The sequence below is a fragment of the Schistocerca serialis genome, chromosome 6 (genome assembly GCF_023864345.2).
Source record: "Schistocerca serialis cubense isolate TAMUIC-IGC-003099 chromosome 6, iqSchSeri2.2, whole genome shotgun sequence".
NCBI classification, from domain to species: domain Eukaryota; kingdom Metazoa; phylum Arthropoda; class Insecta; order Orthoptera; family Acrididae; genus Schistocerca; species Schistocerca serialis.
In genome coordinates this window covers 492,088,415-492,105,104 of record NC_064643.1, presented here as the reverse complement: position 1 = coordinate 492,105,104, position 16,690 = coordinate 492,088,415, and the positions used below count along the sequence as shown (strand labels likewise).

The window sequence follows — 16,690 nt, the reverse complement described above, 5'->3', positions numbered from 1 at the left end:
TTACTGCAGAAACCTTCAGTCAGCTGGAAGTTACCATCTGCCAGTAACTTTCCCACTCAATGTTTCCTACACAAAGTCATTCTGCAGGTACCATTTTCCAGTGTCTATCTATAAAATATCTGGGACTATTCCCACATAAGCACCTACAGTAACTCCATTAATACCTGAATATAAACCACCCCATGATCACTCTGATCATATCCCTCACACTGCATCATTTCTGCAGCAGAGTTTTGTGAAGATTTATCTGCCACCACCCCCAAAAAATCCATCCATCCTTACTGACTCACACTTTGTCCATGATCTCTATCCTACTCCTCCTCCACAACTTCCAACAGCTATACCACCACCTTTTGTATACTTCTGACCAGTTACATTCATACACCACTAACAAATACAGACACACTGTGAAACTATTCAGTGTGACATTATGCCAGGACTGGCCCAGACATGTACCAACCTGAAGTCTCTAAGTATAGGATTGCTTTCTGTTGTCTCACAGGTAAAAACTACTTCCAGTGCTCGCTTCTGCACAATAATTCTTTTTTGCCTGTTAACTGAGCATTGCTACCCTACCTTGTTGTTACCTCTATAAGTCCTGTACACCCTCATTTTCATTATTATTTTTTCCTGACCGTCCATGAGCTCATTTGTAACTTTGCCCCCGTCTTGCTCCCCTTTCCAGTACATAGATAACATACTACACACAGGAGTTAACTCACCAATTACAGTATAATGCATCAAACAGATACATCATAAAAAAATGAATTCTCTTGATCATGACTATAGACACGTGAAAGAATCTTCTTCTTTCTTCATATCCTGATCTCTGGAAAATCTATAGATCTGTACTTTTCCTTATATGCAAAAACCCCTTCCTTCCCCCCCCCCCCCCCCCCCCCACACACACACAAGTGGCACCTCCTCCTACTGACCCATCAGTCTCATTTTGTGATTCAGTAAGGCCTTGTTCAACAGTTGGCTTATGTTTCAACCTTTCTCCTGAAGAAAAATTCCTGTACCACTCATACCTCTTGTGCCATCAACCTAATAATAAAAAACCCATCCTTTAAATGAACCTTCAATTGAGAGAGAGCCTTTAACCCTGCATGACATCCAGTTACCTCTTCATGCTCCAGAACACATCTGCAAACTATGTCTACCTAATTGCTTCCTTTCTGTTGAATTACTAATCCCTTGTCACCATTAACAACAGCAATTGCTGCGCTGTCCATGCCTTTTGCAGTCGGGTGAAAGTGCTTTGACCTCTCTCCTCTTGCATATACCTCTTTTACACTGCCAACATGCCAAAATCATTTTATTCTGTTCATCTCAAATAGTACACCAATGTCACCACTTTCCTAGCGCTCTATCTGTGCTCCATAGCTCTTCACAGTCACTCTGGCTCAATTTTGAACAATATGCCTCCTGGCAAAACTGATGGCTGCTTGAAAGATATCCTTATAAAACCCAAGCAATAATTATTTGACATACAAGCCAGCTGGGATCCCCATGAGTTCTATTTAGTCAACCTTCCATCAGTTTCCACACTTACAAAGCCTTGATCTGACAAAAGTGCTGAAGTAACCTGAATATCCGTTCTACCCATAATCTGTCAGCTCCTCTAATTCTCTGAATATCTTTGCCAAGTTTTACAATGGTAAATCCAGGATGGAATGTAACAATATTAGAGAAGGAAAGTGTGGTTTCAATTGTCTGAGACTGCAAACATGGGTGCAAGTTGCATTTGTGTGAGTGTGTGTGTGCATGTGTGTCTATTGCTGACAAAGGCCTTAATGGCCAAGAGCTATAATTGTGTGAATCTTTTTGTTGTGCCTATCACGACTCAGCATCTCCACTATATAGTGTTTACCAAGTCATCTTTTATTTGTGAGTAATGTGTCTTGAAAATCTGGATGTACCCTTTTTATGCTATGCTCTTTATATAACAATAATTTTTCATAATATTATGATATTTACAATTTAGTGCCTGTCTCTTTATCCCTCCTACTAACAGAAAATTTTTGTTACCCTGAGTACTACTGGGGTGAATATGACTCCAAGCAATTACCATGGGATATATTGGCAATATTGAAAACAGTTAAACTATGTATATAAGCACTTATAGATATTGTCATAATCCTTGATCTTATAGATCCTTACATCTAAAACAAAGCAACTCTTTACATTTAAAACAAAGAATCTCTTAATATCGTTTGCAGACAAAAGAAAAGCATCTTCTGCATGTTTCTGAATGTTTTTTATCCATTGAAGGTTCACATAGAGAGCACCATCCATGTTTTCCCCCGTATGCACTTCTGCTGAAGGAGGAGGATAAGGAAGAGAAGCTCTGCTGTGCCAACTTCTGTTTTTCTGTACTAGACTTGTTCCCAGTGCCAGAAGAAATTCTCTTCATTTGTAGTGATTTCTTTATTCCAGTTAGGATTTAAGTCCACCCAAATTATGAAAGCATTTAGGGCACTAACACCCAAAATTTTATAAAAATAACCATGGGCCATCTTCTTGTCATACATTTTGTAGTGTAGGTCCTGACTAACTTGTCCATTGTGTCTACACATGATTTAGTTGCATTATTGTCTAGGATTATAATAGGTTTTGCTGCTTTGCCATCACCTATTTCCTCTCTGAAATGAGTGGTATTCAGCAATGTCACTATCATACCCTTTTTTTTGGCAATAGGAGACTATTGTAGCTGATTCCTGGAATCTGAAGCGACATGAAGCTGCATTTCTTCCCCTTGCTTCAATAAATTCTGCAGGTAGTTCACAATGACTTTTTCTTAGTGTTCCTAGCAGAGTCATTTGTTTCCATTGTAGTTCCTTTGCCAACTCCAAGTTGTAAAGAAATTATCTGTTGTGATATTTCTACCACCCCAGGATAAATGTTCTATCAATCCTAACACTACTCTTTTTCCCTGCTTTATTTCTTTAGGCTGGCCTTCCCCCTTTCCAGTGTACACCTGCAGGTGTGTGACACAGTAATTAGTGCTGCCACATGCAGCCCATATCTTTATACCATACTTTCCAGGTTTTGAGGGGATGTAATGGTGAAATGGACACCTACCTCTAAAAGTTACCAGTTGTTCATCAACTGTAATATTCTCATGTGGTTCATGTGCATAATGTAATGTGCTTACCCACTGTTCAAATAAATCCCTTGTAGGAGCTAATTTATCAGGGCTACGATTCTGTCGCCGATGCTGAGTGTCATCAAACCGAATACAGTGTGATATTTCTGTAAAATGGTTCCTAGTCATAGAACTATTGAAAATAGGTCAGCCATGCCCTTTGTTCCATAAATTCACTATGCCCTCATTGTGACCTTTTCATGCTCCTGCAAGAATAAACAGGCCAAAAAAGCATTCAAATCCTTATCGAGATCTGTCCATTTGTTACCAAAAGTAATGTTACTTTCTCTGTTGGTCCACATCAAAATAATCTGGAAAATCCTGGGTTTCATAAATATTTCAAATGCTGACTGCACGGTATTTATGTTCCTTACAGTATGCCTTATGGGACCTGGAGCCATCTTCAAAATATTTCATGCTGGCTGCTTCCCATGTAATCTAACAGGATTTTGTCCCCATGTTTCATTTCCATTTCTCAACCTGAAAAAAGTGGGATTACTATTTTACATATGTACTTACATTTTATTATTATTAGTACTATCACTAAAGTTTTTGCAAACATATAGTGGATTATATATATTTACTTGAAAACATTCTGATTTGAGATGTCAGCAACTTCAGGAAATAGTGTTTCCAAATCTACATCATCTTCATCAGAATCTTCAGTTGATTCATTAACTCCAGAAATAATAGCATTAATCTCTTCATCGTCATCAGGAGGTATATTTCCTAATTCCTCTTCTTCTTTTAAAACTGCTTGTATTTTAGCACTACTCAAACGTTTTCTAGTCGCAACGCATTTCTTGCACACAGCAGGTAAGACTAGAAATAGCAACAATGTTTACAAATAATAAGTGGGAAATGTTAGTTTAATTATTGCAGGTGTTTCATATAACATCTGTTCAATGTAACATTTGTCATTCTGTTTTCATAATGTTACATTCAAGAAACAAAACAAAAATTTAGATTGGGTTCATGCTGATCCCAGTGGTACTCAGTGCATAGCCCTTGAATAAATTTTACTACATTGTAAAGGTAAAACTGAACAATATGTCATTGCATACTAGCAACTTCGAGAGACAAAGTCATAAATTTTTAAAATAATCATTTTGAAAATGTGCTTATGGGGTCTTATTGATCCCAGTGGTACTAGGAGGGATACTTTATGGATGTTCTCTCTTGTCATGATTGTACATGTTATTTAAAGTATTTCAAATTACACCAAATTGCTAATTTTGTCCTGTTTCTAGATCCAGCAAGTCCAAATCTTGTGAAAACCTGGAGTGAATAATACACTGCTGCTGCAGCAGGAAATGAAACTTCCACATTACTTGCAAGTCAGCATGGTGTTTGCAAGAAGAAAAGTCCCACTAGTCACAGAGATCAGAGCAACAATATACTGGGAAGTGGTATCAAATTCTTAATCTGGCAACTGTAATCACTTTTGAACATTTCAAGTACAGGTTATTCATTCTTCAATAAGAAGACAGTCTGTTATTTACAACACATGCAAAATCATTTGAAATTTCACTTTTGGGATTCTTTACCTTTTGTTGAAAGGAAGACACTTTATATTCATATCTCCCTATTAGTTGTAACTGTTTATGCCTTGTCACATACTATGCACATTTCCTAGTTGTAACTGTTGATATGGCTTGATGATGAAAGAATTATTTTCCATTTTGAATTAAAGACTACAATGAAAGGCAGATATGCTTGTCAAATACTCAGTTATGGCACCAGTAATACAAAATTGGTGGAAACATAGAAACAAGTTCTTCATCCAGGCCCCGAAGGCCCATGGAATGTCAATCAGCTGCTGTGCCATCTGCTGCCATGTGGCATCAAGCAGATGCAGTATGAAGTGGCATGTGGTCAGTACACCACTCTCCCAGCCATTTCGCCAACTTTTCAGACCTTGGAGCTTCTGCTTCTCACTTCTCAATCAGGTAACTCCTCAATTGGCTCCACAAGGCTGAGTGTAACCTATACCAATCCTCCCACCAAGGGAAAATCCTTGACAGTAGTGGGAATCAAATCCAGATCCTCCACATGGCAGCCATCTACGCAGACCACTCAGCTAAGAAGGTGGATGTAAACCTATAATGGAAGGAATAAATGTAATGACTTAATGCATAGTTGAGGTTTTTTGGGTGGTCAGCAGATACATAAAAAAATTCTAGAAATTCTGCTAAGTTTTTGGACAGGATCTTTCCTCAGAGCTCTGTGGTGTGAGGACAATATAGACAGTCAGAAAAGTCACCTTATGAATGTATTTGTGTGTATATTTTTGCTAATCATTTAACTCTGAAGAAGCAGTCCAAAAGCTTAGCAACAGTTTCAACATTTTTGTGTGCCTATTAAGTGTTCACTGCCTCAACTGTATGATGAGAGGCTTCCTGAACTCCTTCCATCATTTATAGCACCATTTGTTCACTGCATTTCACAGAGCAACCATGAAGGAGAACTTTCAGGAAAATGAAACAAATCATGGTACATGAGTGGACCCAATGAGGGCCATTGACATGTGGTTGACTTTGCCTCTCTCCCCCCCCCCCCCCCCCTTACCCCTCCATCAAGAAAAAAAGAAATTCAGTATCAGTTTGAAGAAAGATGGAAAAATTAAAGGATACTGATTGGTAGCAAGTGTACTCAGAGCCATTTGCAATAAAATCTCAAAACCATTTATCATTCACTGTGATACCACCATCTTAGCTGACATCTGGGTATACACTTGTCAAGGTATGTCTTTACTAAGAAACTGCTTTTATCAGACAGAATATAATTCTTTCCAAATAATGTTAGAAACTACATTAGCAATTATATAATGTCCAACTGCTACAAACTAGCTGTACATGCTGATACTAAATTAAGTTCTAGGTTAAATTTTTATATTCAGTCTTTAAGTAATTGATCCATTCTCAACATTAACACATATGAAATGTGCATTGTGCTTGTGTTATTACCATACCACTAAAATTGAAAATTATTCAAATTGTCACTGTAGTTATGGAGTTTGTCATAAATTATATAAGAATTTTGGCTACAGATATCTTCAAAGTTGTATACAATTTCCCTGAGACCACTTCTCCTCTTGCATTCTACATTTGCTGTCTGATTACAAAATGTGCTTGTGTGTCATGTGCCAAAGTTTGATAAGCATTTTTCATTTCTTAAATATGCTATTTGACATAACACGATGAAACTGACAATTCGGTTGGAATTGTGTAAACCTTTAACAAATTTCTAAGCTGGTATTATCCCCAGTAGAGTTTTAATTAAGTATTATTTTCACATTTTAGTATGTATTTGTTTATATACTGGATGTTTTTCCTTCATATCTATGATCATTGAAAAAACAGTGATGATAATACTGTTGCATATATCTCTCTCCCATATTCATATTCAAACTATTATACTGTACAAAATACCCATGTTGGTGTAAATAATAGTTTACATTCCAAAGATATTACTGCTGTTGCTGTCAGTGTCATGTTGTTTGCATATATGTATGTCACATTATTTAATTTTTGTGTAATTTAATGAGATATGTGAATTGAAGTCTTGTGTAATAATGACATGGAAAAACAAAATTTTGAAATAAAAGAGAAAGGAATATGTGGACTCAAAAGTACAACATATATTTATCAGTGTCATTAAAGTGAAAGTGTTTGTTGTAAATAAAATTACTGGTTACAGCTCAAAACTGCTTTCATCAAAAATTACCTCATAGCTTTGTTGCTTCTGCCTATTTTGCATATGGCAAAATTCTCTGTGTTTTCATTTACAATATAAAATGTACCACAAAAAATTTCTTATATTTCAAATTCATGAAAAACTTGGTTTATTTAAATAATTTGGTTTGTTTATTAAAAAATATTGTCACTGCATTAGGCTTCTATAACACGCACAATTGCTACGAGTGGTTTCTCTTACTTCTGGAATGTTGGTACACACTATCTTAGAAGAAAAATATGGATTTTTAAGAGATTGACATAACAGGAGGAGGATATTAGTGTTTAACATCCCGTCGACAACGAGGTCATTAGAGACGGAGCGCAAGCTCGGGTGAGGGAAGGATGGGGAAGGAAATCGGCCATGCCCTTTCAAAGGAACCATCCCGGCATTTGCCTGAAGCGATTTAGGGAAATCACGGAAAACCTAAATCAGGATGGCCGGAGACGGGATTGAACCGTCGTCCTCCCGAATGCGAGTCCAGTGTGCTAACCACTGCGCCACCTCGCTCGGTATTGACATAACAAATCACATGAATGTTTATCCTACTGGAAAGAATATTCACTTGAGAACATTATTAAATCACAAAAAAGACTGAATGACTTGTCAGTACTTGCCATCAAAAAGCAAAATTCTGGAATTGATGAGACAAAAATGTAAAGTGGAAAAAACTGTTTCTGGCTTTCAGAACTCTTAGTTCATTTGTAAGGGGAAAATGCAAAGTGGGTTGGAAAAAGTCAGAATGGAGGGCAGGTAGCTCAGACCCTCAACTGAGAGGGCCTCACTTGTCGTGAGTGAGGGGAAATTTGTTACTATGCAATCAACCAGTATATATCTGAAGATAGCATGCAGTGGCTGAAGCTGAATGACTTATTTATTTGTTCCTTATTGACAAATAAAGACTTAGTTTTGGATTGTGCACATGTTTTATGCTTCTTGTCATTGCTTTTTGGGAACAATTAAAAACCATAAGAAAACACTTTACATCCTGATTACTGGTATTTATGAGTACTATTGGCACCATTGAAAGAAAATTCCTCAATACTGTCAAAACAATTATTGATAAGAAGCTCCTTCAGGGGCACTTCTGTATGATCTTCATTTGAGCTTTATAAATTTTTTTGAAATCTGTTATAAAATTTGCTTCTCAAGTAAATGGACTACTGTCTTCACTTTTTGTGGTATGCCTTTCCAGATGACAATCATGGTCTCTCATAGCATTGAAAAGGTGTACATCTTTATTTACATTATGTACTGGCTGTATTTTAAAATTATTTGAACAGTTTTATAAAAATAAATTGATAACAATGCTGTAAATTCTTACGTTTGAACATCCTGTTGCAAGACTCAATATAACTAAGCTTGCACAGAGTCTTACTGCCATTTTTGATGGGTGAATACTCTGTTTATATGTTTGTCTGTAGCACATGAGCACATGCCCATATTTCAGTTTCTTATGTGAGGCATGGATACACTACAACATAGTATATCACACTCATCAGCTCATAATTCTGAACTTGTGACACTGTTCTCATAGCGTAAATTGATTTTCTTAATTTTTGGTATAAAAGATCAGTGCTATGTTCACAACAGAGAAGCTTGTCTAACAGTACACTATAGAAGGCAGTTGTATCAGCCAATTTTCTTTTTGTACCATCATCAGACATAACATTCCAATGCATGCCATCAGGTTAGTAGTGTATTTCAAAGTTAATTACACGTTTTACTAAGGTTTAAGCTACCACAATTACTTTGGAAGTAAGTCTTCCAGGAAAATAAGACACAAGAGCAGTTCAGGGCAAGAGCATTCTAGTTGAGTCCCCAGTTAAGAGCTGTTGTGTCATATGCCTAGTTAAGTACCTTGCTATTGTGCACTGTGGGTAGATCATTAATATAAAAGGTGGTTTTGTTAATGGGCACAATCTGAAGGGGATAACATAATAGATGCACTGTATTACAAAAATCCTTCAAGTATAAACTGTTGTGGGAGGCGTTCTATTTCTCTGTGAGTGGTTGTGATACTACCTCCGCTCTGTTTGGACAGGGTAAAACTAAATTTTGTGCCACACGTCAGACTGATGCTTCCCACAGTAAAAGTGTTTGTATTTTCAAAGACCCAGATCATGGAAGTGACTGAAAGTTTTCTTGTGGTACTTTATGGAGTTGCCTCAAACACTTCTATAGATGAGTTGTGATATCTTCGCTTTTCTAAAGCTGCTTCAGACACAAAATTCGATTTGGCATGACTTCCTCCAACAAGGATTGCAGTTCAGTATCATTTATATAGAACTTGTCCACACGCAGTTCGTAGTAATATACAGCAAATCATCGAGTAAAACTGAAGTGATATCAGGTGTTCCCCAGGGAAGCGTCCTGGGACCTCTGCTGATCCTGATCTATATAAATGACCTGGGTGACAATCTGAGCAGTTCTCTTAGGTTGTTCGCAGATGATGCTGTAATTTACCGTCTAGTAAGGTCATACGAAGACCAGTATCAGTTGCAAAGTGATTTAGAAAAGATTGCTGTATGGTGTGGCAGGTGGCAGAGCTGTTTAGTTGACGCTAAATAACGAAAAGTGTGAGGTGATCCACATGAGTTCCAAAAGAAATCCGTTGGAATTCGATTACTCGATAAATAGCACAATTCTCAAGGCTGTCAATTCAACTAAGTACCTGGGTGTCAAAACTACGAACAACTTCAGTTGGAAAGACCACATAGATAATATTGTGGCGAAGGTGAGCCAAAGGTTGCGTTTCATTGGCAGGACACTTAGAAGATGCAACAAGTCCATTAAAGAGACAGCTTAAACTACACTCAATCGTCCTCTGTTAGAATATTGCTGCACGGTGTGGGATCCTTACCAAGTGGGATTGACGGTGGACATCGAAAGGGTGCAAAAAAGGGCAGCTCGTTTTGTATTATCAAGTAATAGGGGAGAGAGTGTGGCAGATATGATACGCGAGTTGGGATGGAAGTCATTAAAGCAAAAACGTTTTTCGTCGCAGCGAGATCTGTCTACGAAATTTCAGTCACCAACTGTCTCTTCCAAATGCGAAAATATTTTGTTGAACCCAACCTACATAGGTAGGAATGATCATCAAAATAAAACAAGAGAAATCAGAGCTCGAACAGAAAGGTTTAGGTGTTCGTTTTTCCCGCACGCTGTTCGGGAGTGGAATGGTAGAGAGATAGTATGATTGTGGTTCGATGAATCCTCTGCCAAGCACTTAAATGTGAATTGCAGAGTAGTCATGTAGATGTAGATGAACTAATGTGGATTGCATATCAAAAAGACGCCCTCGAGTGGGATTGGAAACAATATTGGTTGTCTAACTGTAGTGCCAATGAATAAATAACATGATTTCGTGCCAATGCAAAGAGACTTGTGGCAATAGATGCAGCTACAAAAAAGCAGGACTTCAATGCTCCAGTGTCTACTCGAATCATGCGGAAATGCACCACAGGCTGAACTCAACATGGAAGGAGATGGGCCAATCGATCCATTGCCTATTGGTTGAAGTTATGAATTGTACACATCAACCATATCTGAGCCAAAACAACAGAAATTGCTGAACTTTTCACTTAAAATTTTGTAAATATTGTTAAAATAATATTTAAGATATATTTCTAAACTCTATTTTGTTGAAATATAAGTATGTGGGAAAGTGGTGAAAATTTATGTTTTCCTTTTTCAAAAGTACTTATTCCCGAGAAATTATATTAGTCGCATGAATTACATGTGTGTGAGGCTTAAAAATGATAGTGCATTCAGAACACTTCTACTGTCTGACGATTGTATTTTTACTTTCGAGACAACTTTGTCTAAGATTATGGTCTTGAGATTGAATCTCTTCTGTCTATATTTGCTTGCAAATAGATCTGTTTTTGAAGAGGGTCCACCTTCAGTAAAACACATTTTTTATTTTTATTTTCCAGACATATTTCACTGAAGTTTCAGGATCATCAGCTCTTTTTTTATTACTTTCCCTAAAAACAGGAAAAATGCTTTTTCCTACTTGTACACATATAAATATGAGTTTTTAAGACAGTATTTACATATTTGAGGAACAGACAAAATTTTGTATACATACACTATGTGATCAAAAGTATTCGGACACCCCCAAAAAAAATACGTTTTTCATATTAGGTGCATTGTGCTGCCACCTACTGCCAGGTACTCCATATCAGCGACCTCAGTACTCATTAGACATTGTGAGAGAGCAGAATGGGACACTCTACAGAACACATGGACTTTGAAAGTGATCTGGTGATTGGGTGTCATTTGTGTCATATGTCTGTATGCGAGATTTCCACACTCCTAAACATCCCTAGTCCACTGTTTCTGATGTGATAGTGCAGTGGAAATGTGAAGGGACATGTACACCATAAAAGCGTACAGGCTGACCTCGACTGTTGACTAACACAGACTGCCGACAGTTGAAGAGAGTTGTATTGTGTAATAGGCAGACATCTATCCAGACCATCACACAGGAATCCCAAACTGCATCAGGATCCACTGCAAGTACTATGACAGTTAGGCAGGAGGAGAGAAAACTTGGATGTCATGGTGGAGTGGCTGCTCATAAACCACACATCACAGTGGCAAATGACAATGATATCTCGCTTGGTGTAAGGAGCATAAACATTGGGTGATTGAACAGTGGAAAAACTTTGTGTGGAGTGACAGTACACAATGTGGCAATCCGATGGCAGACTGTGGGTATGGTGAATGCCCGGTGAATGTCGTCTACCAGCATGTGTAGTGCCAACAGCAAATCTCAGAGGTGGTGGTGTTACGGTGTGTTCGTGTTTTTCATGGAGGGGGCTTGCACCCTTTGTTGTTTTATGTGGCACTATCACAACACAGGCCTACACTGATGTTTTAAACTACTTCTTGCTTCCCACAGTTGAAGAGCAGTACGGGGATGGCGACTGCATCTTTCAACACGATCAAGCACCTTTTCATAGTGCACGGCCTGTGGCAGAGTGGTTACACAGCAATAACATCTCTGTAATGGATTGGCCTTCACAGAGTCCTGACCTGAATCCTATAAAACACCTTTGGGATGTTATGGAATGCCGAATTCATGCCCAAGCCTCATCGACCAATATCGGTACCTCTCCTCAGTGCAGCACTCCTTGAAGAGTGGGCTGCCATTCCCCAATAAACTTTCCAGCACCTGAATAAACATATGTCATCAAGGCTAAGGGTGGGCCAACACTATATTGAATTCCAGCTTTACCGATGGAGGGTGCCACAAACTTTTAAGTCATTTTGAGCCAGGTGTCAAGATACTTTTAAACACATAGTGTATCTTGTTACCACATAGTGTGGGTTTCCTGGATTTTATATTATTTAATGCAGTTGTTTTGTTTCACAAATTGTCACATGCTGTAATACACAACATAATGTAGAACAGTTATTTACTTCGATACTTTGCAGCTGGGCATGTTTTGTTATGCCTACCATAAAACCAGATTTTGTGTGTGTGTGTGTTTGGAAGGGGGTTTGGGTTGTTTATGGGCTTGTGTTGCCTGGTAGTTCTTTGGGGACAGAGAACAGAAATCCATTGATGAAAACTATGTATTCATTTATTACTTGTTTTTCTTTAGTTACGTTTTTTTTATTTGATAGTTTCTTCAAGTATTAGGTTTTGTGAGGGGCTGTAGCTGTATTTGAGAATTTTCAGGGCAGTGTTGACGTTTGTCAGCTTGTGCTTCATGTTCATAAGGTGTTCAGCAAATGTGGGACGACAGCTGTTACTTTTTAATGTTCATCCGTGTTCTGTGTATCTGGTACTACAGTTTCTGCTTTTCTGTATTGTACAAATTGATTTGCCGTCTTGGCATGTCAGTTCATAAATAACAGATGTCTTGTGCTTATATGTGCTTGTGTTGGTTGCTCTTAGTTTTCTCTGTGGTAATGAAATGAGTGTTTGGCATCATTGGCCAGGAGGCCCCTTACGGGGCAGGTCTGGCTGCCTTGGTGCAGGTCTTATTACATTCGATGCCACATTGGGGGACCTGCATGGGGATGAAATGATGATGAAGACAACAAACACCCAGTCCCTGAGTGAAGAAAATCTCCGACCCAGCCAGGAACCAAACCCGGATCCCTGCAGTCCATCACACTGACCACTCAGCTATCAGGACGGACAGTATTCTCTGTATTGAGTTGTCTGTCTTGTACACTATTTTTAGTCTTTTTTTTTAATATGTTGCCTTTTCTATGGGCTGCTTTGTTGTTGTAAGGGTGGGTATATCATTTGCTTTTGTTACAGGTGTTTCATGTACATGTGTGGCTGTGTGTGAGTTCTGTGTTTTTGTGTTATGTGTGTTTATGTTCTGTGTGCATGTTTGTAAACTGGTGACAGGTTGTTTGGTTTTATATGCTAGGTGTACCTTTTATTTTTGTTTCACCTTTGTGACTTAGTTCCTCTATAACGTGTGTATCATGACCATTCTCTATAGCCATTTGTTTAATTGTCTGTAATTAATTTCTGTAGCTATCATCACTGAGGGGAATTTTGCTCAATCTGTGCAGCATATCCTGGAAATCAGCTAGGTTATGTGCAGTCAGATGATTAGATTATTTGTGTACGGCCTTGTTGGTGGTGGTGACTTTCTTGAATATGGAGAACTGGTGTTGGCTATTGTATCTGTATGTGACTGAGGAAGTCGGGATGAGGGGTACACTTAGCATGGAATGTCAAGGCCTCTATAATGTCACTCCTTAAACACAACAACTACCAAATCAATAAATTAACAATTTATTCAAAGACAATATTAATAAAACAGCTAAGAGACAATCAACACGTGGCCATCTTTAAGACAATACCAAAATATCACAGATAGTGTCCTTCTTAAGCAAGGCAGCAAATTACAATTACGAAAACTGACTTAAAGAGATGAGCCACAAAAATTTCAGTACCTAAAGGAACAATAAATTACATTCTGGAGGTGATTTAAAGAAATGTGGCACAGATAATTTTTTTTATAGAGCAATAATTTGCAATATGAAAGTGATTTGTGAAACACACACCAGTTCATTAAGAACCCAAATAACACAATCAGCACAACAACTTATAAATTAATACAATTCATTCCAAAGAAAAAAAAACTTATTTTCTTAAAATATACACGAAACACATTAAATGTTTACCAAACAGGCAGTGACGCCAGGATGCACGGGCCGAAAGGTGACTTAACTTAAAATGCTGGAAGCAGCAGACAAGCCATCCAAAACACCTAAACGCCGGGGCCCAACTGGAAGTCACTTCCTACTAGACGTCACGTCACAGCTTCTGTTTACCAAAGCAAAACATGGAACTGTTCCCACACACCCTTACTCCAGAAAACTGGAACACAAACAGACCACAGAAGACATGGCAAACACCAACCAAACATTAATTAATGTGAGTTAAGAGATCAAAAAATAACAATATAAATGAAGAAGCAATTACTCTTTTACTAATACTGAGTGAGTGCATTCAAATAAATGCACGTAAATAAAGGAACTATGTATAAATGACTAGCTTTACAGAATACCAGTCTTTACTAATAACTGAGTGAGTGCTTTCAAATAAATGCATGTATATAAGTGACCCAAATTTTACAGCAATATACAAGGGTCATCGATTTCATGGCAATCAAAATACACTGAAAATCTGTTACAGACAATACACAAATTTCTGGATTCTGTTCCAAAAACCCAAAATATCACACACACACACACACACACACACACACACACACACACACACACACACACCTTCGTGCTTATCAGCTTCCTAATAGTAATCCAACCTGCGGATTTTTAAAAAGAAGTAGTAACTGCTGGTCTCCATGCGGTCACACACTTTGCCGGCTGCTCTTACTTCAACAACGCGTATATTAGGGGAACCAAGCAAAAATTACACTCGCTGCAACACACATGGTTCGACGAGATGAAGGCACCAAAACAACTTACACCTTCAATGGAGAGCTTTGTTCAAGATGGTCTCCAGGGATGGGTCTCTCAGAGAAAACACTCACCAAGGCAATGCGACGAACAGCGCCCGGAGTTGACATCAGGGACGTCCACCACAAACTCGTGACCGTCTTACGAGGTAGACCCGCCGTGCCGCTGCTGGCCGAGCACACGTGTTTTCCTCTTTCGACCATGCAAGCACGTCCTTGCGCCTCATAGCGAGTCCAACACCAATTGCCGTGAGCATGAAACACCCGCGAAATCACAACAGGGGCAAAGATCCTCTACGGCCGGGTAATCGATAATGTCGTGCCGAAGAGCTGGTGCGCCAGAAAAAGAGCACCACGGCTCAGTGAGGCCAAGGAAATTTAGCGTTTTGTCATTTTCTCTTTCTATGAGGAATTTTATTTTGGTGTGAAAGTGTTCATATCATTGTGTTGTTGGCTGCGACTGGGTGTTTCATCTAGGAGATGTATGAAGTCATCTATATAGTGATAGCCAGAGCAGCAGTGTCAGGAGTCAGTCAGAAGTTTCTAGGAATTATTCTACCTTCATAACAACCTCCAAGCTTTTTGACGTGACAAACATGTAATGTGTTGAGCTCAAACTATTTCCTTTACTGCCTGCTAAGCATTTCTGCTACACATCTCCGACAGAGGATTTAGCTGAAACAGAGAATGACATTCACATAACACAACATTACTTCCTTCCAGGAACATAATTTACGTGCCATCCACACACTGTGGCTTTCAAGGTGGAGTGATCATACAGAACTATTATTTATCACCTTCACATGAGATCTTAGTCTGCTACAGCAGAAATTAAATTTTCTTCCTATTTAACAAATTGTTCAGTGATACTCAGTAATTAATGGAATTATGGAATTACATGGATGTAATGTCGAATGATTGAGTATGGCTGTTGGGGGTATGTTGATGTCTTTCATTTTTCGCATCATCTCTTCAGTGTTGTGTCTGCTTCTGTTGTTTGCGCATACACAAAATTGCTGTACGTATGTGTGTGTTTCTCCTGCTAGGTGATATGTGGGTGAAATTTAGCACTGGGCGTATCGGTATTTTGTTAATCTAACATTTCTTGGCTTGTATAGGGAGTAATTACAAATGTTTTTTTAATCTTAAATGAAATCCTTCACAACACTGGTCGTTACGCATTGTGCACAAAACTCCACTAAAAAAGTTATTTAGCCCAAACCACTGACATATCAAACTTTTTGTGATTTCTCGACAGTTTTTTGGATTTTCACAGCCTTGTATTTCAGTAGATGTTCCGAATTTTACAAATGTCATATTTTTGTCTAAAATGCGCTGAAAGCGAGTTACTGAGGGAAAATTGAAAAATGTACCATTTCTTAGAGATTTTTTCAAGATATCAGATAACGCGCAAGGGGAAGAAGGTCAAAAACTTGGATTTTTCGTGAGAGGACCGATACACACAACATATGTGAAAAATAAAATTACTCCACCTTTTTCAACCCAACGTCTTTTCCAAAGCTATCTCTACTGCGCTATATAGAGCTTTTGTAGGACTAATCCGAGGTTAGCCCTCAATACTTACGCTACAGAAAATCGGACGGAAGGTTCGCCTTGACGAGTCAGCAACACTGTCGAGAACTGACACGATATTTTTCTAAATTCCTCAGATTCGCCGAACGCCTCTCAAGATTCCTTGAGGAAACCCCCACTTAACACCCACACCGAAACCCTACCGCCCTCACAAAAAGACACTCACAGGAACGTCCTCAAATACAAAAATTGCACAGCTTCAGGAGCAGACGATGTCACCCAGAGGCCGTCTACGTCCGTCAGACGCTCGGGC

General features: G+C 38.5%; 1 protein-coding gene across 1 annotated transcript in view; it reads left to right on the top strand.

The window, feature by feature from the left end:
* LOC126484950 (uncharacterized protein KIAA1522-like) overlaps positions 1-6,837 on the top strand; it is a 488,837-nt gene extending 482,000 nt beyond the window's left edge. The window contains exon 17 of the mRNA XM_050108551.1: positions 4,399-6,837. Coding sequence (XP_049964508.1) covers positions 4,399-4,435 — 37 coding nt within the window. The 3' untranslated portion in view covers positions 4,436-6,837. The remainder of the gene's footprint in view (positions 1-4,398) is intronic.
* Positions 6,838-16,690: the final 9,853 nt, after the last annotated feature.